At 45.1% G+C, this 26,989-nt stretch overlaps 1 protein-coding gene across 1 annotated transcript in view; it reads left to right on the top strand.

Moving 5' to 3' along the window:
- Positions 1–26,989, top strand: part of cap2 (cyclase associated actin cytoskeleton regulatory protein 2) — a 63,684-nt gene that overhangs the window by 34,668 nt on the left and 2,027 nt on the right. Inside the window, exons 5-12 of the mRNA XM_079523268.1 lie at positions 13,233–13,376; positions 15,387–15,472; positions 17,470–17,575; positions 21,012–21,243; positions 22,648–22,820; positions 23,411–23,534; positions 25,026–25,108; positions 25,382–25,525. Coding sequence (XP_079379394.1) covers positions 13,233–13,376; positions 15,387–15,472; positions 17,470–17,575; positions 21,012–21,243; positions 22,648–22,820; positions 23,411–23,534; positions 25,026–25,108; positions 25,382–25,525 — 1,092 coding nt within the window. The remainder of the gene's footprint in view (positions 1–13,232; positions 13,377–15,386; positions 15,473–17,469; positions 17,576–21,011; positions 21,244–22,647; positions 22,821–23,410; positions 23,535–25,025; positions 25,109–25,381; positions 25,526–26,989) is intronic.

The following is a 26,989-nucleotide window of genomic DNA, read 5'->3' on the forward strand; positions in this document are numbered from 1 at the left end:
TTTTTTAAATCGTGAAAATGTGGCGTAAATCTTTGAATATATATTATATATTCAAAGATTATATATATAACGTTTTTAACTCAAATCTTTGCTTCATGGCGGTTCCTGGAACAACATCATTTACAGATGGGGGTCGGCGGCGACCAAATACATATGTTTTTGAGGGTCCTTGACATGAAAATGTTTGAGAACGACTGACATAGAAACATAGGTTTTTCAGAAAAGTGTCATGATTTAGAAGACATTTTGTAGAACCGAGGTCAGGTCTACTCAGAAACAGCACAATGCCAATCCAAATAGCTTAGCAACCGCCGCTATGCAAGGACAAGCTTTCGCCACCTCATTGATGTCAATGTTATTTTGGCATGGCTCTGTTGTTGAACACATACACGGCTACACGGCTTAACACGACTGACCCGCCCAGGTGACGGCAATAATACTAAATGGCCGTAGTCTTACTGTGCATTACATGAAAACTCCCGTCAGACATTTCCTCGTATTTCTAGTTTATTTAAATAATGTCATGCACATTTGTCCAGTGCATATAGCCTATACTGCAGGCCTGGTTGACTAGATTTAGAAGACATTTTGGAGCTCTTGCTAATGACATGATTGATTATTTGGAGAAATCCTGTCATTTAACTTGCATCTCTATGGGGTGAGAAGGACAGCTTGACCTGTCTCCTCGCTGCTAACGTGCCTATTGGACAACAAAGGGTTGGGGAGGGACTTAGCGAAGGGATGCTTTGTCTGTTTGTGTGAACACAAACACGATGATTTGATTGGCTGATCACCCCGTAGCGATGATTTGATTGGCTGAGCAAAGTACATGTGAGGGCAGAAAAGTGAAGATGGCAAAAGTGATTGGCCGGAATGACATTTGTGATGATTTGATTGTGTGATTTTTTCTTTTCTTTCCTACTTAAAATAAATTGCCAACTGAGACAGACAGGCAGGCAGGCAGGCAGGCAGGCAGGCAGGCAGGCAGGCAGGCAGGCAGACAGGCAGGCAGGCAGGCAGGAAGGCAGCAGACAGACAGACAGACAGACAGACAGACAGACAGACAGACAGACAGACAGACAGACAGACAGACAGACAGACAGACAGACAGACAGACAGACAGGCAGGCAGGCAGGCAGGCAGACAGACAGACAGACAGGAGTACTTTGTTATGTCCGATGCTGGAACAATCCCCAACACATGCGCACACACACACACACACACACACACACACACACACAGTGACCCTGTGGAAACTCCCCTCACTAACTCCTGTCTTTTCTCTGCTGTCTGCTGCCTGGCTTTTTATGGACATGTTCTATATTTGAGACGTGTGTGTGTGTGTGTGTGTGTGTGTGTGTGTGTGTGTGTGTGTGTGTGTGTGTGTGTGTGTGTGTGTGTGTGTGTGTGTGTGTGTGTGTGTGTGTGTGTGTGTGTGTGTGTGTGTGTGTGTGTGTGTGTGTGTGTGTGTGTGTGTGTGTGTGTGTGTGTGTGTGTGTGTGTGTGTGTGTGTGTGTGACTGTGTGTGTGTGTGCGCGCGTGTTTGCACGTCTGTGTGTGTGAGAGAGTGGAGGAGAGAGAGAGATAGAGTGATAGTGGAGCAGAGAGAGCGATACAGTGACAATGGGAGAGAGAGAGAGAGAGAGAGAGAGAGAGAGGGAGAGAGAGAGAGGGAGAATGTAACGAAAGAGAGTCTTGCTTACATCACCTCAACTTGGCCCATTACTCTGTGTGATTTTGCATGTGTGTGTGTGTGTGTGTGTGTGTGTGTGTGTGTGTGTGTGTGTGTGTGTGTGTGTGTGTGTGTGTGTGTGTGTGTGTGTGTGTGTGTGTGTGCGCATGTGCGTGTGTGTGTGTGTGTCAGTGGAGCCTGCCTGGAAAATTAGTACATGGGGGGGGGGGGTCCGTAATGTGGGCGTGGCCACAAGGTGGGCGTGGTTAGGCAACAAGCCCCCAGTGAGGCTCTCCAACGTTGAGGCGCTCGGCCCTACTGGTCAGAGGAGGGACTGCAGGCGGACCCGTGGATTCATGACGAGGAAACCCTGTGCAGCTGGGCTTTAACATTGAGCGCTCGTTTGCTCTTTCGCATTTTCGACACCAAACATTGATTTTTTTCCCCCGCCTAAAACAATGATCATCAGGTACTATGATTATACTAGGAGGAAGATTTCTTCCAAAAAAAAAGTGTACAGAAAGTGTTAAAATTATGTTTTAATGTGGCCACAGCCGCCACACCCACCAGTGCATTAAGTATGCCTGGTTTTCACTAGAGATGTCCCAATACTGTATTGGTATCGGAAAAGTAGAGGTATCTGCCCTTATTTGTCATATCGGGTCATATCGGTATCGGTGAATATGCCAGTCTATAACCACCGATCCGACACAGGGGTAAGGGGTCGACACTATGCCAGTCTATCCAGCGATCCGACACAGGGGTAAGGGGTCGACACTATACCAGTCTATCCAGCGATCCGACACAGGGGTAAGGGGTCGACACTATGCCAGTCTATCCAGCGATCCGACACAGGGGTAAGGGGTCGACACTATGCCAGGTAAATAAAATGTTGGGGCATGTGGAGTTTGCTTTGGAGTTGCCCAGATTGCAAGTGCACATATGAGTGCGGAGTCTGCTATAAACACAGCACGAGTTATATAGCTAGATATAGCTATAAACACAACACGAGATCACAACACTGATATCGGTATTCTGTATCGGTATATCGGCTAACACAGATATTGTGGTGTGATCGGATCGGGAACGAAAAATGTGTATCGGGACAGCCCTAGTTTTCACCTTAGCACCGCCCACCTGAAGTTAAAGCCTCGCCCACAGCTGTTGTTGTATGATAATGTGGGAGGGGTTAGGGGAGGGGTTAGGGGAGTGATGTCACTAAAATTATGTTATTTCGATTGGGCCTTTTGACTCAAAGGCTTTCAGCTGTCAGGAGGAAACCAAAAATACACAGGGAAGACATGTTTTAATTAATATTATATCCACACCTGGGGGTCTATTAGAGTATGGCTAAAGGACCACTTCACCACTTTTCAACCACGGGCGGCTGTGGCTCAGGAGGTAGAGCAGGTCGTCCAATGATCCATGGGTCGGCGGTTCGAATCCCGGCTCCTCCTGTCTACATGTCGAAGTGTCCTTGGGCAAGACACTGAACCCCAAATTGCTCCCGATGTGCTGGTTGGTACCTTGCATGGCTTCCGCTGCAATCGGTGTATGAATGTGTGTGTGAATGGGTGAATGTAATGCACAATCTATGTAAAGCGCCTTGGATAAAGGCGCTATATAAATGCACCATTTACCATTTTATCTTCATATAATAGGTCCTCACTAATAATCATGATAAAATGGCACGATTTTTTTCTATTCAGTCTGTGTCTCATAGGAGGGCTGTGGTCAGTTCAGAAACCTGTCCACCAGTGACATCATTAGGCAGATTATTTTTTAAACATGATTTCTTTACAAAAATGTTTAGATTTTCGTTAGAGTTAGAACGATGGCTTCTGTTTTCGCATTGCAACTTGTCAGGACTATAAAGCCTGCAGTTTCTATTAGCTTGTATTCCCCATCGATGATGTCACTGGTGGACGGGTTTCTGAACTGCCCACAGCCCTCCTATGAGACACAGACTGAGTTTTTTCATGATTATTAGTGAGGACCTATTATATGAAGATATATTGAAAAGTGGTGAAGTGGTCCTTTAACTCCATAGACAGATACAAAACAGAAATAGTACAAAAATCATGGCGCTCCATCTTTAACTATACAATAAGCTATTTGTAATGTTCGCAAATAATTGTAAACAGCTATCTGGATACAGAAATGTAAAAGTAATTTTCTGTCTTTCTATTTAAGTAGGCCTAATAATAATAAGATGGATTTTATATTTATAATGCACTTTACATTCCACAGAATCTCAAAGTGCTTTTTAAGTCAATTGCTATTTGGCTACAGATACTGTATCTAATCTTCAGTGCACAACATTGTTCTCAACATTTAATATTCACATTTAGATATTCTGTTCAATTGATTTACCTGTATTTATTTATTTATTGACATTTGACCAAATAAAAGCATATGCATTGTATATTTGTACATTTTGACATTATGTGATGGCAGAATTAGGCAGTCATTGTTAGAGATAATTCAATACATTCACCCTCTGTATCCATATACGGTTGGCCAGTCAGTGGGTCAAGACCATTAGTCTAGGACCTAGCTAAGATATGTATGCACTTCATTTAGGAGAGAATATCGCAACTGTTCTTGACTAATATGACCGCCGCGAACAACTTGGGAACTGTGAACAATTCTCTATACGGGTCGAAATACCCGAAAATGACCACGACCCTATTTAAAATGACCGCTAGTACAAACATGGCTCTATCTTCTAAACCGTTGGCGCTACAGATTTTCTGAGGTGCTCAAAATATTCAGAATACTCATGTTTGTTGAATCCGTGCCCGAGCCAGCAACCCTCCGGGTCATCATAGTGGCCAAATCCAATATGGCCGCCAGTCCGCCACCTGAAAAAGGTTTTGTCTAGAACTTTTGAACCAGATGAGCTTTGAATGCAAAGATTTGAGTGTAGAGTTGTTGGAATAAGTTAAGATCAAACTGGAGGAAAGAAACAACCTCTATACAGATGCAATGTTATTGAAACAATAGAATAATGGCATAATAATTTATGCTGGGCAGGTCTATCAAATTTTAACAGTGTGTTTAAATTAGAAACACACATGCGCCTGCACACACACACACACACACACACACACACACACACACACACACACACACACACACACACACACACACACACACACACACACACACACACACACACACACACACACACACAGCATTTGCTCCGTCCTTTTGATTCCACAGGGAGAAGACTATTTGTTTTTGTCCTGATCATACAACTTCTATCCAGCTTTGCAGAACTTTCTTTGTGTTCAATAGGCCTACACGACTGTTGCAGCCTCAAGGAGGATGGTGCAAGCTTTACTGGCATCTATAAGACGGGTCCAGTAAGGTTCCCAAATCTTACTCATGGAGTTAGTGACCAGCCCGATCTACTGAAATTTGGGATGTGGTGGCCTTTTGACAAGTTCAATCAATGTAGCCTGGGTAGGTGGAAGGTTCTAAAACCCACTGAGCAATAGCCGGCTATTCAGACGTGCGTCTAAAAATGCGATAAAAACGGCTAAAAATGAAAGTTTTTTTAGACGTCTATTCTTAGATTAGACGTTGATTAGCGGTTGTTTAAACGTCTATATATAGACCGTCTATATATAAATTTCCATGTCCAAAGATTGGCGTACGTCTTCGTCATATACAGCAAGAGCTGTAGCCATATAGCAGAGTAGATGAAGCCATACATTGTTTTTTTCTCAAATGGTACCAAGGCAATGGTACCAAGTCCCTCTAGGACAGAGGTGCCCACACTTTTTGTACCTGAGGCAGCTTTAGAATAGCACCACTGGCATTACATAATAAGACAAACACACTTTCCTACATAGTCTGGCCAATCTTTGGAAATGGAAATCAGAGTTGATCTTTTCAGGCTCCAAGGTGAGAGTCACCAGGGTTTCTGTGAGATTCCTGCACTCCTTTTCCCATAGTCAGGGAAGGCAAATGTTGGTCAAACAATGGTAGCAAGAACCTTCCTCCTACCCAGGCTACATTGATTGAGCTTGTCTAAAGGCCACTTGCGCCCACTACATCCCAAATTTACATTGGGCTGGTCACTGACTCCAAGACTTGGATACCTTACTGGACTCATCTTGTCGATGCCACATCATGCCAGTAAAGCTTGCACCATCCTCCTCCACTGAGGATGCAACAGTCATGTAGGCCTATTGGACACAAAGACAGTTCTGCAAAGCTGGAATCCGTTACATCTCGATATATAGAATTGTATGATCAGGACAAAAAAAGTCTTCTCACTGAGGAATCAAAAGGACGGATCACAAGTTCACAACGTGTGTGTGTGTGTGTGTGTGTGTGTGTGTGTGTGTGTGTGTGTGTGTGTGTGTGTGTGTGTGTGTGTGTGTGTGTGTGTGTGTGTGTGTGTGTGTGTGTGTGTGTGTGTGTGTGTGTGTGATTTAAAATTTGATACATGGCTTTGACTAATGCTCAGCATAATTTATTATTCTATTATTATGCTTTTATTATGCCATTATTCTATTGTTTCAATAACATTGCATCTGTATAGAGGTTGTTTCTTTCCTCCAGTTTGATCTTAAAGATGGAGTGCCACTATTTTTGTATTTTTCCAGTTTTTCATGTGTCCATGAGGTGACAGTACTTCATTAGACACCTTGGAGTCGTTTGTATGTGCAATGAAGTATTAACTTTGTATTTAGGGTTTCTTCCTGGAGGCTGAACCCTTGACAGTCATGAAATAAACAGTAATATAGTGACATCACACTATCAGTCCTCCCCTAACCCCTCCCCCTTTATCATACAACTACAGCTGTGGGTGCAGCTTCAGTTCAGGTGGATCATTCACCACCCATCACCACCCACCAGGCAAACCAGGCATACTTAATGAACTGCTGGGCGTGTCCACATAAAAACATGATTTTTTTGGCGGGTGAACAAATCGTGGCATCTTTAGCTTATCTTTAGCTTATTCCAACAACTCTACACTCATCAGTGCTCTAGATGGATTTAATGATAAATATGAGAATTCCAATGTGTTTCTATGCTCAAAAAGCACAAAATAGACGTTAAGTAACGGTAAGTAAAACTAATTGTCAGATAGTCGCCATCTTTGAAATATGCAAAATAGATGTTCAGCAACACCCAGTCATAAAGATAACCATTCCAACATGTTTCTAATTGTCAAAAAACATGATTTGAACACAATGTTTGCATTCATAGCTCATCAGGTTCAAAAGTTCTAGACAAAACCTTTTCAGGTGGCGGACTGGCGGCCATATTGGATTTGGCCACTATGATGACCCGGAGGGTTGCTGGCTCGGGGACGGATTCAACAAACATGAGTATTCTGAACATTTTGAGCACCTCAGAATATCTGTAGCTCCAACAGTTTAGAAGATAGAGCCATGTTTGAACTAGCGGTCATTTTAAAAGGGGCGTGGTCATTTCCGGGTATTTCGACCCGGATAGAGAATTGTTCACAGTTCCCACGTTGTTTGCGGCGGTCATATTAGTCAAGAACAGTTGCGATATTCTCTCCTAAATGAAGTGCATACATATCTTAGCTAGGTCCTCTACTACATAGAGTATATAAAGGATAGAGACCGAACTGGAGCACTAGCCCCGCCCCCAAGCTATTTATTTCGATGGAGTTGCTCATTGGCATTTTGAAGCACCCGGAAGACTGCCGGAAGTACCTCCTCCGGACCTCAAATTTGAGGTCCGGGGTGACGTAGGGAAAATGGTCCTACGTGTTAAAGCCCAGCTGCACGGGGTTTCCTCGTCATGAATTCACGGGTCCGCCTGCAGTCCTTCCTCATACCACTAGGGTCCAGAGCTTCAACGTTGAATAGCCTCACTGGCCCCTTGGTCAAGACCCAAAAGAGAATTAGACTATTATTATTTGCAGGGTCATATCTGCCGATACCGTTCTGACCGATTCCGATATTATACAGAGGACCACAATGGAAACAAGCCTAGGCCCTATAGGTGCTTGGCCCAAAGCCTGTTAATAAAGTATTCAATCAATCAATCAATCAATCAATCAATCAATCAATCAATAGCCTATACTCTTTTCCAAGTGTCTGTTTTCACAACTGGATGACTACTGATGAGTGCACAAATTAAATTTAGATTTATTTTTATTTATTTCTGCTGGTGAAAACCGATGAAATAATCTGTATTATTTTGAGACCGTTCCGATACCGATATGGCCTATTCCGATTATGCTACCGATTAATCGTGCATCCCTACCCGGGACCCAAACTAGTGAAACCGGCAGATCTACAAGCTTGTGTGAGTTGCTTACTATAGTTGCTTACTAGTTTCTTACTAGTCGCGACTAGTTGCTAAGCTAGTAAGCAACTAGTCCGTTTTTTATGTCACACTCCCTTTTATTTAATTTGGCTGAGAGAGAGAGAGAGAGAGAGAGACAGAGAATAAAGAACCTTGAGCCTCCAGATATCCTCTACATTATTTGGCAAAACATCCCTTCTCTCCCTTCAGCCTTATCCGACTGCTTTAATGGCCCGCACGTTTAACCTGATCTAATTTGATCTCACCATATCTCACTGTCATATAACTGAAGAGCAGTGGCGTGCACAGACATTTAGAGGGGCAGGTGCTCAAGTTAAAAAAGGGCACCTTGTGCGAAACTTGGTGTTAGCATTATGTTATGCTTTAGCTATTGAAAAATAGCAGATCTACAAGCTCATAGCGCGCCACCGAGTGGCGCGCTATGAACTTGTAGGTCTGCTATTTTTGAAAAATCAAAAAAAAGAAAGAAAAAACGTTTTTTTTTTTTTTTTTTTTTTTTTTTAAGGGCACATTGCCAAAAGGGCAGGGGGTGCTCTAGCACCCCCTAGTGTCTATCTGTGCACGCCACTGCTGAAGAGCCTTTGAAGAACGGGACTATATGAACTCATACCGCGTGTTGTTCTTGCAGTCCGTCTCCGACGGTGTGAAGGAGGCGACCGGACAGAAGATTGATACTAAAAAAGGAGTAACCAAAACCACCACTCCTTATTTTTAACTTTAAGCATTTAATCCTGCAACCGTTGGCTTGAAACATTTCACCTTCTAAAGCTTTAGAGAGGGAGACCAGTTGACTCCCTGTGTGTGTGTGTGTGTGTGTGTGTGTGTGTGTGTGTGTGTGTGTGTGTGTGTGTGTGTGTGTGTGTGTGTGTGTGTGTGTGTGTGTGTATGTGTGTGTGTGTGTGTGTGTGTGTGTGTGTGTGTGCGTGCGTGTGCGTGCGTGTGCGTGTGCGTGTGCGTGAGCGTGTGGCACGCGCGCGCGTGCTGTTACGTGCTGCAGTTGTTACTCCTTCATCAAAATGCTTGCATATTGTCTGGGAACAGATTAGGACAGTGGTTCCCAAAGTGGGGTCCGGGGACCCCCAGGGGTCCTTGAGGGAGTTCCAGGGGGTCCCCAGCTAAATGATAGTTTGGAACCAAATGGACCCTTGTGGGTCTGTAACTCTGAGAGTGTGTACACTCTCAGAGTTAAATTAACTTTGATTTTACAATACAAGTTGGGGGTCCCAGAGATAGAAATGCCATTAAATGGGGGTCCGTATATAGACTAATGCATGTTAAACTGGCAACATACAGTGGGTACAGACTACAGTAGCGTATACTATACAGCAACATACAGTGGGTACAGACTACAGTAGAGGGTACAGCAACATACAGTGGGTACAGACTACAGTAGAGGGTACAGCAACATACAGTGGGTACAGACTACAGTAGAGGGTACAGCAACATACAGTGGGTACAGACTACAGTAGAGGGTACAGCAACATAGAGTGGGTACAGACTACAGTAGAGTATACTATACAGCAACATACAGTGGGTACAGACTACAGTAGGGTACAGCAACATAGAGTGGGTACAGACTACAGTAGGGTACAGCAACATACAGTGGGTACAGACTACAGTAGGGTACAGCAACATAGAGGGGGTACAGACTACAGTAGAGGGTACAGCAACATAGAGTGGGTACAGACTACAGTAGAGGGTACAGCAACATAGAGTGGGTACAGACTACAGTAGCGTACAACAACATACAGTGGGTACAGACTACAGTAGCGTATACAGCAACATACAGTGGGTACAGACTACAGTAGCATATACAGCAACATACAGTGGGTACAGACTACAGTAGAGGGTACAGCAACATACAGTGGGTACAGACTACAGTAGTGTATACAGCAACATACAGTGGGTACAGACTACAGTAGCGTATACAGCAACATACAGTGGGTACAGACTACAGTAGCGTATACAGCAACATACAGTGGGTACAGACTACAGTAGCGTATACAGCAACATACAGTGGGTACAGACTACAGTAGCGTACAACAACATACAGTGGGTACAGACTACAGTAGCGTATACAACAACATACAGTGGGTACAGACTACAGTAGCATATACAGCAACATACAGTGGGTACAGACTACAGTAGCATACAACAACATACAGTGGGTACAGACTACAGTAGCGTATACAGCAACATACAGTGGGTACAGACTACAGTAGCGTACAACAACATACAGTGGGTACAGACTACAGTAGCGTACAACAACATACAGTGGGTACAGACTACAGTAGTGTATACAACAACATACAGTGGGTACAGACTACAGTAGTGTACAACAACATACAGTGGGTACAGACTACAGTAGGGTATACTATACAGCAACATACAGTGGGTACAGACTACAGTAGCGTATACAACAACATACAGTGGGTACAGACTACAGTAGTGTACAACAACATACAGTGGGTACAGACTACAGTAGCGTATACAACAACATACAGTGGGTACAGACAGTAGCGTATACAACAACATACAGTGGGTACAGACTACAGTAGTGTACAACAACATACAGTGGGTACAGACTACAGTAGCGTACAACAACATACAGTGGGTACAGACTACAGTAGCGTACAACAACATACAGTGGGTACAGACTACAGTAGCGTATACAACAACATACAGTGGGTACAGACTACAGTAGCGTACAACAACATACAGTGGGTACAGACTACAGTAGTGTACAACAACATACAGTGGGTACAGACTACAGTAGTGTACAACAACATACAGTGGGTACAGACTACAGTAGCGTATACAGCAACATACAGTGGGTACAGACTACAGTAGCCACAAAACCACAAAACGGCCTGGCCAATCAGCAGCAGCTATCCCGCCTCTAGCTGCTGCTGATTGGCCAGGCCGTTTTGTGGCCGGGCATCAAGTCTGCCTGAGAGTTCCCAGATGGGAGCAGGAGGGGGTAACCCTCTGCTGCCCCATCTGGCGGAGTCAGGTTACATCTTTCCTGCACTGCAGCCAGCATCATCAGCACCATGGCTTCCAATCACATCAGCTAACTGAGGTTGTTAACCCATTCTGGACGGGAACCCCTTTTGGTGTTTTAACCAAGCATTATGTTATACTTTAGCTGTTGAAAAATAGCAGATCTACAAGCTCATAACGCGAAAATGCGGCACAAATCTTTGAATATATATTCTTTCAGAGCGAACGTTTTTTTTTATTTTGACGTCAGGCCTAAATGGGTACTCTCCTCCACAGCACCGCTTCTAAATAAAGACACAGGCACGCACGCACGCACGCACGCACGCACGCACGCACGCACACAAACTGCAGAAAACCAACTGGATCAATTCCAGTCGCAATTTCACAATAATATGGTCCCACATAGCAACCGCTCACAGCTACACACATCAAAATGAGAACACTTTACTGCAAATATGCTTTCACCAGGGAATCAAATTGCGTGTGTGTGTGCGCGTGTGTGTGTGTGTGCGTGTGTGCGCGTGTGTGCGTGTGCGTGTGTGTGTGTGTGTGCGTGTGTGTGTGTGTGTGTGTGTGTGTGTGTGTGTGCGTGTGCGTGTGTGTGATAGGTAAACTGTAAACAGTGCAGAAGTGCTATGCCTTACAAGGCCAGAGGGATTCTCCCAATGAAGCCAGGAATGTTTGTAAGAGAGAGAGAGAGAGAGAGAGAGAGAGAGAGAGAGAGAGAGAGAGAGAGAGAGAGAGAGAGAGAGGCCTCTACTAATGCTGGGATCTATATTGCGATGGAAAAACGCTATAGAGCATAGTTGAGTTGGCTTCCTGAAGTGCCGTTACAGTCACTCCTTACAGATGTGAGATTGTGGGAGTCTTATTATTATTAATATTATTATTATTAATAATATGGCAGTGTGTTTATTTAGCTATTTTAAGGCTCCGTTATTAAACCTCCTGTCGCTCTCGGTGGAGTTTAAAAGACCTGAGTCCGATCCAGCGCTCCTTACACTTTCCAAGATTTATTGTTAAAAAAAAAAAGCAGATCTACAAGCTCGCAGCTGGGTGGCACGAAGTGACGCGCTGTGAGCTTGTAGATCCGCCATAGCGTAATCTCAGTGTAACTATACTCCACCAGCGCACGTCACGTTTTATATGTAGAGACAATGTGTGGAAGTTTACTGCCAATAGATAGAGGAAAAGAAAGGTTCATTCATATTATTGCAAAGTAGATTTTGCAAAAAATCTTCCTGGTTATAGGATGCCCCTCGGGCGTCTCCGTAGGGAGGTCCTCGAGGCACGTCCCACTAGGAGGAGACCCCGGGGCAGACCAAGGCGCTGTTGGAGGAAACACATTGACTCGCTGGCCTTGGAACGTCTCGGGATCCCCCACAGGAGGAAGTCACTAATGTTGCTCTCAAGTCTGGAGCTCTCTGCTGGCGCTGTTGCCCCCTTGACCCGACTATGCGGTTAAGCGGTTGAAGATGGATGGATGGATGGATTTTCCAAGAGCCATGTTATTGTCGTGAATGTTAGGAATATTGTGTTGGCTTGTGCACGGCGATCACGTCCAATGTTTAGTTTGAGAGTCAAGGGCCCCTGCTGGGCCCGGCCCCGCCGGCCCAATGGCTAATCTGGCCCTGGACAAAAGCCAGTTTGGCTTTTTTTCTCTTTTTCTTCTTTTCTTTTCTTTGTCTTGGGTGAGCTTAACGACCTGTCCTCTCTCCTGATAGGTGGAGCTTAACGACCTGTCCTCTCTCCTGATAGGTGGAGCTTAACGACCTGTCCTCTCTCCTGATAGGTGGAGCTTAATGACCTGCTCTGTCTCCTGATAGGTGGAGCTAAACGACCTGTCCTCTCTCCTGATAGGTGGAGCTTAACGACCTGTCCTCTCTCCTGATAGGTGGAGCTTAACGACCTGCCCTTTCTCCTGACAGGTGGAGCGTAACGACCTTTCCCTCTCTCCTGATAGGTGGAGCTTAACGACCTGTCCTCTCTCCTGATAGGTGGAGCTTAACGACCTGTCCTCTCTCCTGATAGGTGGAGCTTAACGACCTGCCCTCTCTCCTGATAGGTGGAGCTTAACGACCTGTCCTCTCTCCTGATAGGTGGAGCTTAACGACCTGTCCTCTCTCCTGTATAGGTGGAGCTTAACGACCTGCCCTCTCTCCTGATAGGTGGAGCTTAACGACCTGCCCTCTCACCTGATAGGTGGAGCTTAACGACCTGTCCTCTCTGCTGATAGGTGGAGCTTAACGACCTGCTGAAGCCCATCTCGGACCACATCCAGGAGATCCAGAGTTTCCGGGAGCATCACCGTGGGAGTGGCCTCTTCAACCACCTATCAGCTGTCAGCGAGAGCATCCCGGCGCTGGGGTGGCTCGCCGTGGTGAGGGAGCGCGCGCACACGCGCGCACGCAAGCACGTGTGCACACACGCACGCATGCACACACGCACGCACGCATGCACACACGCACGCACGTACTCGCGGTCGCACACATGCACACACGCACCTGACATATTGTCACTTCAATACTTCATATTGTAATGATATAAAACATTAGAAACATCATACTAAATGTAATAATAATAATAATATGTGGGATTTATATAGTGTACTCAAAGACCCTTCACATGTGTGGGGGCCAGGGGGGGGGGGGGAACAAAGGAAAAGGACAACTTTTTAGGAAAAAATAAATAAACTAATAAAAGATAAGAATTAAAAGCAATAAAACCGTAACAAGTAACACGTTAAAATCAAGTCAACTTGGAAAGGCTGGTCTACACAGGTGGGTTTTCAGGGCGGTATGGAAGGTAGGGAGGGAGGGAGGGAGGGAGGGAGGGGGGTCTCTGATATTGGGGAGTGTATTACAGATGGTGGGGGGGCGGCCACAGAGAAGGCCCTGTCGCCCCAGGTTATGAGCTTGATCTTTTTGGGGACCTCAAGGAGGCCGGCGTCGCTGGACGGGACGTGTGGCTCGAAGAAGGCATTATTCTACTTCAAGGCCAGGCCAACAGCATGTGCACCAAGGCCCGCCCCCACTCGATCACGATTGGAGGAAAGCCCCTCTCATCCTGATTGGATGAAGGTTTTGCCACCCGCCACCAAAACTGAAACTAGGGTTTTTTGACCCCAGGGGCTCACTGGGGACAAGGAGGAACTCCTTATATGGTCAGCACACTCTATAGTAGGGAGGATTATCCAGAACAAAAGTGATATTTGAATTAAGTCAAATCACTGAATATACCTTTAAGGATCCCTACCCTCTCTTTGATCATCTTGGCTAGGTCTACAGTATAGTGAGTGTGTTGCTAACACAGACTCTCGGTGTCCGTGATTGATATTAAAAATGTAATTTTCCTGCAGTGACACACTGACTGGGACAGTCTGGGAGCCACGGGTTCATGTTCAAACATGCTGGACGTGTTTTTTGTTTACTTTAGTTGCGTGGTGACGCATTTTCTCCTCCTGAAGAATCCTCCTTATTGAGTCTAGCCTTGACTTTGTAATGGGAATTTAATGTTTTGTGTAAGATGAACGTCTACACTAATAGGTGAATGTAGGAGATGCTAGCCTATAGTGGCCCTCAAAAAGAGAGGGAAATATTCATATTTTACATCAAAATCATACCCATTACATTGACTTGTGAAAAAAAGTACAGTACAGTACTAAACTGTACTGTACTGTACTAAAGTGGACATAATCACTCAGGTAACCAGTCAGAAACTATACATTGTTGTTGTCTGTGCTGTATAGGCTACTGACCCCGGTGTCAGTAAAATGTGTACTGTGTGTACTGTGTGTACTGTGTGCATCATGGTGTCTACTGTACTGTACTGACCCCACCAGCATCAGTTAGATGGTTACTGTATGAAACAGATGGTGTCTGTACTGTACTGTACTGTACTGTGCTGTGCTGTGCTGTGCTGTGCTGTACTGTGCTGTGCTGTGCTGTGCTGTACTGTGCTGTGCTGTGCTGTGCTGTGCTGTGCTGTGCTGTACTGTGCTGTGCTGTGCTGTACTGTACTGTACTGTACTGACTCCACCAGCATCAGTCAAATTAATCCCCATCTCATTGGTCATAAACACTTCTAATCCAATCAGTTTGGCGGAGAGGTTAAATTGACAATCAGTGTTTTGCCACCTATATAGGACTCTCCCACCTATAGTAGGCTATGACGCACGCACGCACGCACGCACGCACGCACGCACGCACGCACGCACGCACGCACGCACGCACGCAGTAATTGACTAAATTGAGAAATTGGTCACGCTGAGGTCATGTAGACATATGAATGAGACTCTCTCTCTCTCTCTCTCTCTCTCTCTCTCTCTCTCTCTCTCTCTCTCTCTCTCTCTCTCTCTCTCTCTCTCCCCCCCCCCCCCCCCCCCTCTCAGTGTCAGAGACCGGGCCCGTATGTGAAGGAGATGAACGACGCGGCTACGTTCTACACCAACAGAGTGCTGAAAGAGTACAAGGACACGTAAGTAAATATCGTACCGTTTTTAACCTCAACGGGGACCTATTATATTAACCAAAGTCAAAGTCGTCGTGCGATTTGTCACCACACACGTTTCACACCGCAGTGACATTTGTGTTCTCCGCATTTGACCCATCGCAAAAAAAATAAAGTCTTCTGAAAGAATATATATTCAAAGATTTGTGCCGCATTTTCACGATTTTTCAAAAATAGCAGATCTACAAGCTCGTAGCGCGCCACTCGGTGGCGCGCTATGAGCTATTTTTCAATAGCTATAAAGTATAACATAATGCTTAGTTAAAACACCAAAAGGGGTCAAATCAACTAATCAAATGATTGAATCATTTGATTTGGGGTGCCCAAAAGGTAGATGGCGATCTTACCAGTAGATCACAAAGGGCGTGCAGGTAGATCACATGACATGCCTCCTAAAAAATATATATAATTGTTGGCATCTGACACTTGAATGAAGGTGACTTAGGTCAGCTTAGATCCACAATGTAATGCTTTGTTTTCAAGAGTGTTGCGCACAGACCTCAGTGGCAATACAAAGTTATACACAACAAAAATATACAATTAACAACAATACAATTCGGTACCCCCTCTATTTCCTATTTCAAGTGTGTGTGTCTAATATGTAAAGACAGCCACTATTCCAAAAGCCCCCTCAGGTACATTTTTAAACATTTTTTAGCAATGGTATAGGCCTACATTAATTTGTTGGTGGGTAGATCTTGTTGAGCTGGTCATTTTGAAAGTAGCTCTCAAGTCTAAAAAGTGTGGGCACCCCCTGCGCCAATCCAACCATTGATGCTGAGTGCCAAGCAGGGACTGACCCCCACAATCCAACCATTGATGCTGAGTGCCAAGCAGGGACTGACCCCCACAATCCAACCATTGATGCTGAGTGCCAAGCAGGGACTGACCCCCACACTCCAACCCATTGATACTGAGTGCCAAGCAGGGACTGACCCCCACAATCCAACCATTGATGCTGAGTGCCAAGCAGGGACTGACCCCCACAATCCAACTCATTGATGCTGAGTGACAAGCAGGGACTGACCCCCCCAATCCAACCATTGATGCTGAGTGCCAAGCAGGGACTGACCCCCACAATCCAACCATTGATGCTGAGTGCCAAGCAGGGACTGACCCCCACAATCCAACTCATTGATGCTGAGTGCCAAGCAGGGACTGAGCCCCACAATCCAACCATTGATGCTGAGTGCCAAGCAGGGACTGACCCCCACAATCCAACTCATTGATGCTGAGTGCCAAGCAGGGACTGACCCCCACAATCCAACTCATTGATGCTGAGTGACAAGCAGGGACTGACCCCCCCAATCCAACCCATTGATGCTGAGTGCCAATAGAGCGTCGCAGTTCCGCCCCCTACCATGGACCAGGAAATGAATCCCAATGCATTTTTCCCATAGACATTTCAAAAAGTATTTATTTAAAGACGGTTACGCCGCGGACAAAGCCAACTCCAGTCGTGACAACTCATGACAACACAAACAATATTTTGGACCAAACAAATAATTACAAAGAAGAAAAACAACAAAAAAAGTGTTGTAACCTGCCGTTTTTTTCTTCTTTCTAATTATTTGTTCGGCCCAAAAAATTGTGTTCGATGTCATGATTTGTCACGACTCGAGTTGGCTTTGTCCGCGGCGTAAACGTCTTTAAATAAATACTTTCTGAAATGTCTATGAGGAAAATGAACGGAGAATCATTTCCTGGTCCATGGTAGGGGGCGGGACTGCGACGCTCTATTGAGCAGGGAGGGCATTGGGTCCCATTTTTACAGTCTTTGGTATGACCCGGCCGGGGATCGAACCCACGACCTCCCAGTTTCAGGGCGGACACTCTAACCACAAGGCCATTGTCTGCATGGCCTCTAAGCTGAGTCTTAACCAGCCACGTATGCCCTCCATGTTGTGAGCCTGTATATTTTAGCTGGATTTTGATGAATTGATTCCTCCCCCTGTCTCTTAAAGGGACAGACGCCACGTGGACTGGGTTCGTTCCTACCTGAACATCTGGAATGAGATGCAGGTCTACATCAAACAGCACCACACTACTGGAGTGGAGTGGTGCAGGATGGTGAGTGCACGCACACACAAACACACGCAAGCACATGCACACGCACACACACACTCAGCATACATCACTAGTCATACAATAACGCATCATCATCATCATCATCATCATCATCGTTTTTGGCGGGTACAGGCTTTAGTTCCGACATACTATTGATCGGAGAGAGAGAGAGAGAGAGAGAAGGGGAGAGAGACATGCAGCAAAGGTTAGAGAGAGAGAGAGAGCTGGAAGTACCTCCACACGTCCCAAACTCTTCTCGCTTCTGGCTCCACAACTATGGAAATGCACTTCCCATCGCAATCATAACTATTTTTTTACGTATGTGAGGTATTGCCATGCATGCTTTTTGTTTTTTTGCTTATTGTAAATGGCTCTGGATTAAGAGCGTCTGCTAAATGCCTAAATTGTAATAGAGAGAGAGAGAAGGGCAGAGACACGCACGCAGCAAATGAACGGGACTCGAGCACGCGACACGCTGCCAGGCCAGAGCCTATATGTGGCATGATGCGTCTGGACCGCTAGACCCGCGGGCGCCCCTAGTAGGCCTACATTTAACTTTTTAAGAAGGATCTGAATGAGGAGCGAGGAATTAGCGACCCGTGCGTGCGTGCGTGCGTGCGTGCGTGCGTGCGTGCGTGCGTGTGTCTTTGTTCCAAACCCTACAGATTGATGCAGCTGCCCAACAACTGTGGGGCGCGCGCATGTGTGTGCATGTGTGCACCTCCACATGTGAGGAAACCTGAGAACTTGCGGTGACTTGTCTGCAGCATGTGTGTCAGCTGTCACTCCTGCTGTTATGGTGTTGAAGTGTGTGTGCGTGCGTGTGCGTGTGCGTGTGAGTGTGTGTGTGTGTGTGTGTGTGTGTGAACCCCTCCCTGAACAGCAGCTGACTGGTGGGGTGGTTGTTTTTTTGTTTTTGGGGGAGGGGGGGGGGGGGTTAAGTTACCGTCAGAGTGTGTCGTTAACACAGGACCTTTGTTTGGGGGGGATTGGGGGGGGGGGGTAATATGTGAAGAAAAACCTCCATTCAAGTCCACCCCATGAGTTCCACCTGTTACACACACACACACACACACACACACACAAACACACACACACGCACTCCAGAGGCTGTCACAGTGTCCGCTTTAATGTATAGAGCTGTACCCTTGACCCCGTGACCCCCAGACACATGTCCCATACACGTCACTGTTACTGAACTGGTGTGTGTGTGTGTGTGTGTGTGTGTGTGTGTGTGTGTGTGTGTGTGTGTGTGTGTGTGTGTGTGTGTGTGTGTGTGTGTGTGTGTGTGTGTGTGTGTGTGTGTGTGTGTGTGTGTGTGTGTGTGTGTGTGTGTGTGTGTGTGTTCATGAAGACATTTGAGATACATAAACTAACAAGTTTTACCGTTTGTATGTATGTATGTGTGTGTGTGTGTGTGTGTGTGTGTGTGTGTGTAAAGCCACAACCTCTGAGTGTACATGCGTGCGTGCGTGGCTGCGTGCGTGTACGTGCGTGTGTGGCCGACTGCATTTAGCAGCTGTGCTGCCAGTTGTGAGTTCATCAAACAGACTGTGTGCGTGCGTGCGTGCGTGCGTGCGTGCGTGCGTGCGTGCGTGCGTGCGTGCGTGCGTGCGTGCGTGCGTGGCCTAGGCGACCAATGACCATGCAGTCTTATGCAAAGGGTTAAAATGTAAAAATCATTTAGAGCAGAGGTTTCCCAACCACTGGTGGTACAGAGGAGTCGCCCAAAAAATGGAGAAAAAAGACAAAAGTGGAATGAAATATTTATATCGCTACAGGTAGTTCTTATGAAAGCAATTGGTTGAAATGAGGCTCTCCAGCCGTGCTGAAATGAGCATGACAGACAGCACACCTATACCGTTAATCAAATGCGTTTGAGAACGGATGAATCACGTTAGAAGTATCATCAGTTGTGCTGTTTAGTGATTAGACAGAGTTTTGTCAGAGCAGCAGCATTATTGGCTTATAGGAATGGAACAAAGAAACAAAACAATTCAAAGAATGACTTACGTTGTCGTCCTGTGTTGATAGCTGAATAGGATGGCGCAGGTCTACACTCCTGTATTTTAACATCAGTTATTATGGTGGTACTTGGAGAGCCAAATATGTTCTGTGGTGGTACTTGTCGGTACTTAAAGGGCGACTGTGGCTCAGGAGGTAGAGCAGGTCGTCCAATGATCCCTGGGTCGGCGGTTCGAATCCCGGCTCCTCCTGTCCATGTGTCGAAGTGTCCTCCCACAATGTGGGACAGGGTCTCAATTTGAACACTGATGCCTTGCAGTCACAATGTGGGACAGGGTCTCAATTTGAACACTGATGCCTGTCAGTCACAATGTGGGACAGGGTCTCAATTTGAACACTGATGCCTATCAGTCACAATGTGGGACAGGGTCTCAATTTGAACACTGATGCCTTGCAGTCACAATGTGGGACAGGGTCTCAATTTGAACACTGATGCCTGTCAGTCACAATGTGGGACAGGGTCTCAATTTGTGGGACGCCTGAAAAGTCTTGGAAATGAGGGACTGTCCCACTCAAAAGGAGGATATTTGCATGGGACAGTCCCTCATTTCCAAGACTTGGAACGTGTTTTACTGTTTCGACCAGCGGTGCCCTAAAAAAAAAGGCAAGTAATGTTATGCTTGGTAGCATGCTAAAAAATAGCAGATCTACAAGCTTGTAGATCTGCTATTTTCAGCATGCAACCAAGTCTAAAAAAAATCAGGCCTAATTTGACACTATCAAGGCCTGCCAGCGGCCAAAATAGCTTTTATTTGACTATTATGATATTTACTACTAAATATCTACTACTAAAACATTTCAGATGACTGAAACTAAATAACATTTGGACTCAAAAGACCATCATGACTAAATCCAAATCCTCTGTCTTAGTTTCTACTGAGTGCAACGAGCTGACACATCTGCTGTCCATTACTCCCTCTGCTGGCCGGATCTGTCCTGGCACCCTGGCTTTGTTGGGTTCAATTTACAATTTTTGCATTTAGCAGATTTAGCAAATGATACTGCACAATTATACTTTTACTCTTGGTACTTTACGTAGCCTACATTTTGATGGCAAAACTTTGACTAAAACCGAGACTAAATATATTGACAATTCCGTCAATAATGTGAGAAAATAAATCACACGTGTCATACATCATCATTTAAAGTCATTTTATGTTTGGTTGCAGATCTACAAGTTTGTAGGCCTAATTTTTCATCAAGGCCCGCCAAAACTAAAATTTAAATACGATATTTAGTCGACTAAAACTAGACTAACACTAAAACATTTCAGATGACTAAAATATGACTGAAACTAAATAAAGATCTGACTCAAAAGACCATGACTAAAACTAAATCCAAATCCTCTGTTTCTACTGAACCACTCTCTCTCTCTCTCTCTCTCTCTCTCTCTCTCTCTCTCTCGCTCCCCCAGGGTCCCGTGGCTCCCCAGTCTCTGTGTGACGAGGCCGACGCCCCCAGCGCTCCCTCGTGCCCCGCCCCTCCTCCTCCGCCCCCTCCCCCTCCTCCTCCGCCCGGCCCGCCTCCGGTGTTTGCGGAGGAGGACGGTGGTGACGCCTCCCGGCCAGGAGGGGGCGGTAGCGCGCCAGCGCCGCCGCATAACGCCCTGTTCGCCCAGCTCAACCGCGGCATGGACATCACTAAAGGTGGGTGGGCGTGGCATATATCCAAGATGTCCGACTATAGCCTCACGTAGCCCAGCCTTCAATCTGCCTTTGCAATGCATATTTGCCCCCAGGCAGATTGAGTCTGGTGTCACTCAGTTGTCGGAGGACGCGGTATAGCGTAGGACCAACCAGATTCGTCTGGAACCAGGCTATAACCAACCAGGGCCCAGTATGCAAATATGGGGGCGGAACATTGCAAGAGAGTCATTTCCCTTTTTCACAACAAAGATGGATGCCGCCGTAGCAGTAAACGGGACATCTGTGCTCATACTGGCTAAATATGGCATTAATATGACATAACTCGAGAACTGTTCGCCCCACCGACTTCAAATTCGATACACGCGTTCCACACCACCACAGGGGGTGCAGTGCCCGGTATCGAGTCGGTCGGACCCACGGTTGTCCAGAACCGCCACAAAAAGGCCTCTGCCTGGCTCTGGACAGGGCCACTGCCCAGTGTCCATATATGGAGCTGGCCTGTTCTGACATCATTCTGACGTCTAGAATAGACTCCATATTTGGGCATGCCTGACAAAGAACTCCATATATGGTCATAAAAGGGACAAAGACATAATATCTGGGTGGGGGATGCATTTCCAACTTGCATCGTTCCAAGTAGGCCAGTGCCCAACGGGCACCGCTCTAGTTACTTGCGCAAGCAGAGCGTGCAAGTCATGTTTTCAGTCAGGTGCTGAGATGCGCGTGTTTGGGGCCAGCACATGTTATGACGTCATATGCTGGCCCCAAGCTGACCGTGCAGGTGTGTTTTTGTCATGCTACGAAGCATATGTCTCATGACGTGATGAAGATATGTACCAATGTCCCTGATATGATGTCATACGGACATACGGAAGCTGACCGTGCAGGTATGTTTTCCGTGAATCGTGATGAAGATTATGTACCAATGCCAGGGTATAATTGGTTGACGATGGTGACATAATGATGATACGTTTCAGTGTCAAGTACATACGCATCAAACCACCCAGCCGATCACATTATACCACCAACCACTCAGAAAACTACATATACATACATATAGACATGTACACTACACATATATGGACATATGAGCATATGACGTGATGAATATATGTACCAATGCCAGGGTATAGTTGACGGTGACGTAGCGATGATTTTACCATACTTAAAAATACGACTTTTTTTCCTTCAGAAGCAAGGTAGCTTAGCAAATAGCTAAATCTAACAATTCAATATGTGAGACTAAGATTTGAAAGTTTATAGCGGTCTACAGCACTTGCACGCTCTGCTTGCGCACTAGTAGCCTACTTGTGTGCAACAAGCAAGTAGGCACTCGACAGAGTGCAGTTCTAGTTGTATATAAAATGTTTCAGTGTATCATCTCTCCATGTGTGTCCCGTCCAGGTCTGAAACATGTCTCAGAGCAACAGCAGACCCATAAGAACCCCGGCCTGCGCTCCCAGACGGGCCCACAGTCGTCGTCCTCCTCCTCCTCTGCCAAAAACACCCCCGGAGGCAAAGCCCCCCCGCAGAAAAGACCCCCGCTGTTGGAGCTGGACGGGAAGAAGTGGAGAGTGGTAGGTTGCATCGTTGCATCATCACTCATTGACTGGGGTGATCCCTGCTTTCTCATTGGCTGTGTGATCCTTGGTTTCTCAGTGGCTGCATGGGTAATCCCTGGTTTCTCATTGGCTGTGTGCTACGTACGTTGCACTCCAACCTTATACACTTTTTTTTTTTTTCACTTAATTTTTATTGAAGAAAAAACAGACAAAAAACCAAAAACCAAAAGACAAGACAGGAAAAAAAGAACAAAAAGAGGAAGACAAAAACAAAAAAAACAAAAAACATTTTAATGATAAGAATGTAGTCTCTGTGACACATCTAGGGGCCGCAATCTGCATTCAAAGATGTTCCTAGAAGCTTTGTCATTGGTCATCGATTTGCCTGTCTGCTTCCTGATTGGTTAGTCATTGCGACCTGTTTTTTTTTTCGACCAATGACAAAGCTAAAAAGGTCATTAAAATGTTGACATATTATTGCTTATAGCAGCTGTAATTGTTTTGTAATGTTTGTGCATTGTGTATACTTTAGGACCCTCTCGAAAACGAGATACTGTATTCTCAAGGGCTTATTATTGTTCCTAATGAATAATTTCAATGTGCAGGAGAACTTTGAGCAGAAGCAGGACCTGGAGATCTCGGACACGGAGCTCAGGCAGGTGGTTTACATCTTCAACTGTAACAGCTGCACTGTCACGGTCAAGGGCAAGATCAACTCCATCATCGTAGGTGAGTGTCACGCGCCACGTAGCGTAGGAATGCTCTGTATTCCTCCCCTGTCTCTCCACTTGTTACGGACCAGTTGATACACAGTCTAGGGGCTTCTCAATCGCCTGTAACATATCAAAGAGAGGACATGACACCGCTTATGCAATAAGAACATTGGTTTAATGTCAGTAAAGAGAATAGTTACAATGTTCGTTTTCTCACTTTAGAATGTCTCAATGACAAATGCTGGAAGTTAATCAACGTACATATAGGTAATGGCTTTTTAGGATAATAGGCGTCAAGGTTATTTACAGTGGTATGAGGTATCACAAAAGAAAAAGGCAATAATACCACTCTATCACTCACTGTCTGCATTCTCTACTACTAATTCCAAGTTCGTTAGTTAGTTAGTTAGTTAGTTAGTTAGTTAGTTAGTTAGTCTTTTGTTTCCCTAGCTGCTTCTTTTGTTGTTTTTGGCAACACCCGTGTCCCCTGGTAGTGGCCTTATGTGTGCCTGTGCACACCTACGGTATGTGAATACGTAAATACCTTTTGAAAAGTAAAGAGTAAAAAGCCCTTTGCACCCGTTTGACTCTTAAGCTGTGTGGGCTCCTTTATTTGCACCTTTATGCTCAACAGCCTGGTTTAACAATCGTTATGTTACAAACTCATCCCTATAAAGCCATTCTTGGTAATCTCCCACGTTACATTGGTTCTAAATTTGAACTTGTCCAAAACTCTCTCAACCTCAGATCAAATGCTTGGTTACGCTATGTCGTGCCCCCAACTAAATCTGAGGCTGGAAAAAAAAGCATTGCTTATTTCGGACCCTGGTCTTGGAAAGACCTACAGACCAGACTCAAACTGGCTGCTGTGATTCCCCTAGTGAGCTTTAAAAGGATTGCCATGGGCACACTTCCCATGCACTGCTCCTGCTTTGACGTATAGCAAATGTCTGCTTGCTTTTTAGTCTACTAAGCAATGCTTAGTGCTTAAGGTGGCCTTACACTAGCCGATAATCGGGCATTTTTGACGCTCGGGGGGTGCCCGACCGCTCAAAGCGCGATCGGGATCGGCCCGATCAACATCAAGAATGTTTGATATTTTAAAAAAATCGGCTAGTGTAAGGCCACCTTTAGTTTGTATTTATTAGTCCTTATTGGTCGCGTTACTAAATGTTCCTGTTCTCCCTTTGAGCTTCTTAGTAGTGGGTACTGTATTTATGAGCATTGTATGTCTGTCCTGTTTTTTTTGTTGTGTATTGTTTTGTTACTGGCAGAGCTGTGTCACTTATTTTGCCTCTTGTCTTGGCCAGTTCACACTTGTAAAAGAGACTTCAGTCTCAATGTGGTCTTTTACTGGTTAAATAAAGGTTACATTTTTTAAAAAAAAGACCCGCAAGGGTTTCACAGTGAGTTGCCATTTGGGTTCCCAACGTTTTTGGCCCCCGGAAATGCTTTGAGCCACGTCTCGCACATGTTTCAAATGTTCTTCACTTCCAAATGTCCACAGACAAGTGTAAGAAGCTGGGTCTGGTGTTTGAGAACGTGGTCGGTATCGTGGAGATCATCAACTCCAAGTCCGTTCAGTTACAGGTGAGTCAGTGATGATGAAGATGATGATGATGATGATGATTATTATTATTATTATTATTATTACAATTATTATTATTATTATTATTATTATTATCATTATCATTATCATTATCATCATCATCATCATCATCAAATATTATTATTATTATTATTTATTATTATTATTAAGTGTTGGGTAAAGTCATGTCCATCATATAGGCCTAGTGAAATGTTTATTGTTGTTATTATTATTATTATTATTATTATTATTATTATTATTATTATTATTACCAGGTGTTGGGTAAAGTCCCCACCATGTCCATCAACAAGACGGAGGGCTGCCAGGTGTTCTTGAGCAAGGCATCGCTGGACTGTGACATCGTCAGCGCCATGAGTTCTGAGATGAACATCATGGTCCCCACAGGAGACGACGACTATGTGAGTGTGTGTGTGTCGTGTGTGTGTGTGTGTCGTGTGTGTGTGTGTGTGTCGTGTGCGTGTGTGTGTGTGTGTGTGTGTGTGTGTGTGTGTGTGTGTGTGTGTGTGTGTGTGATATAGTAGAATTTGACACATAGACATCTCCTGGTCATATTGTAATGGAAGTCAATGGGGCTCTGATCAGGCTGAAAGATGGAGGGATGACTGATGTGACGTCATAGATGACTGATGTCATAGATGACTGATGTCATAGATGAGTGACGTCATAGGCCCGTCACATGAAGTCTGACATCCACACTGCTTAGCAGAAATGGAAATTAAAATAAAAAATAAAATGTACAGATATTTTAAAATATATCTTTATGAACGGAAAAGACGGACCCGGGTGGTACAGTAGCTGACTTTTTGATTGATTGAAAATTGTATTAACAGTTTGCAGAATTACAGTACATTTCAAGCACAAACTCAATACAAAGGCTGTTAACTGTGAGTGGACGACCCAATTAAGCATTACACTTGTTTACAACAGGGTCCACCATGTTCAATTCATCAAGTTCCAGACCCATACAGAGTCCAAAATAATATGTATCAATTATTTTTAGCCTACCCCTGCTGAAAAAAACAGCAGAAACCAGCGTATGATGGTTGCTGGTCTTAGCTGGTCTTAGGCTGGTTTAGATGGTATACCAGGCTGGACATGCTGGTCAGACTGGTCTTGCTGGTTTGTCAGTGTATTTGGTTAGCTGGTCTAAGGCTGGATTCTGCTGGTCTTTGCTGGTGAGCCAGCTGGCTGGCTGGAGGACCAGCAATGCCAAGCTGGTAGCTGGTCTTTACTGGTCAAATGGGTGGACTGACCAGCAAAGACCAGCTTACCATCTGGACTTAGCTGGTCAGATGGACAGACCAGCAATGCCATGCTGGTAGCTGGTTCTGCTGGTCAAATGAGTGGACCGAAGACCAGCCTTACCATTATGGTCAGATGGCTGGACAGACCAGCAAAGCCCAGCTGATGAGCTGGTCAAGTTGGTTAGATCACTGGTTCTCAACCTGTGGGTCAGGACCCCGTATGATTTTGGGGGGCCCAGATGACAGTGAAGTGATAATGCATTAAACACGTGTATAATGCATTATAATCTTCTTATAACACTGTATAATTATAGTTATAAGAACTCATACATATTCATGGTTTATAACGATAATCATATTACATTAAAAAGCATTCTAATAATTAGCCTACTTAAAATCTTCATCAATAAAAAACATGCAGTGAAAATAGCAGATCTACATGTACTGTACCCTATAGACTACTGTAAGGCGTGTCCACAAAACTATCACAATTAATATTACTAGCCCTTACCCGTTGTGAGATATTGCCCCCCCCCCCCCCTTGTGGCCGCCGGGGGTACTGCGCCCTGGGTGCGTTTTTAATTCACTAATAAATTCATTATTAATCATTAATGTGTA

Source organism: Electrona antarctica (genome assembly GCF_951216825.1).
Source record: "Electrona antarctica genome assembly, chromosome: 15".
In the NCBI taxonomy this organism is placed as follows: domain Eukaryota; kingdom Metazoa; phylum Chordata; class Actinopteri; order Myctophiformes; family Myctophidae; genus Electrona; species Electrona antarctica.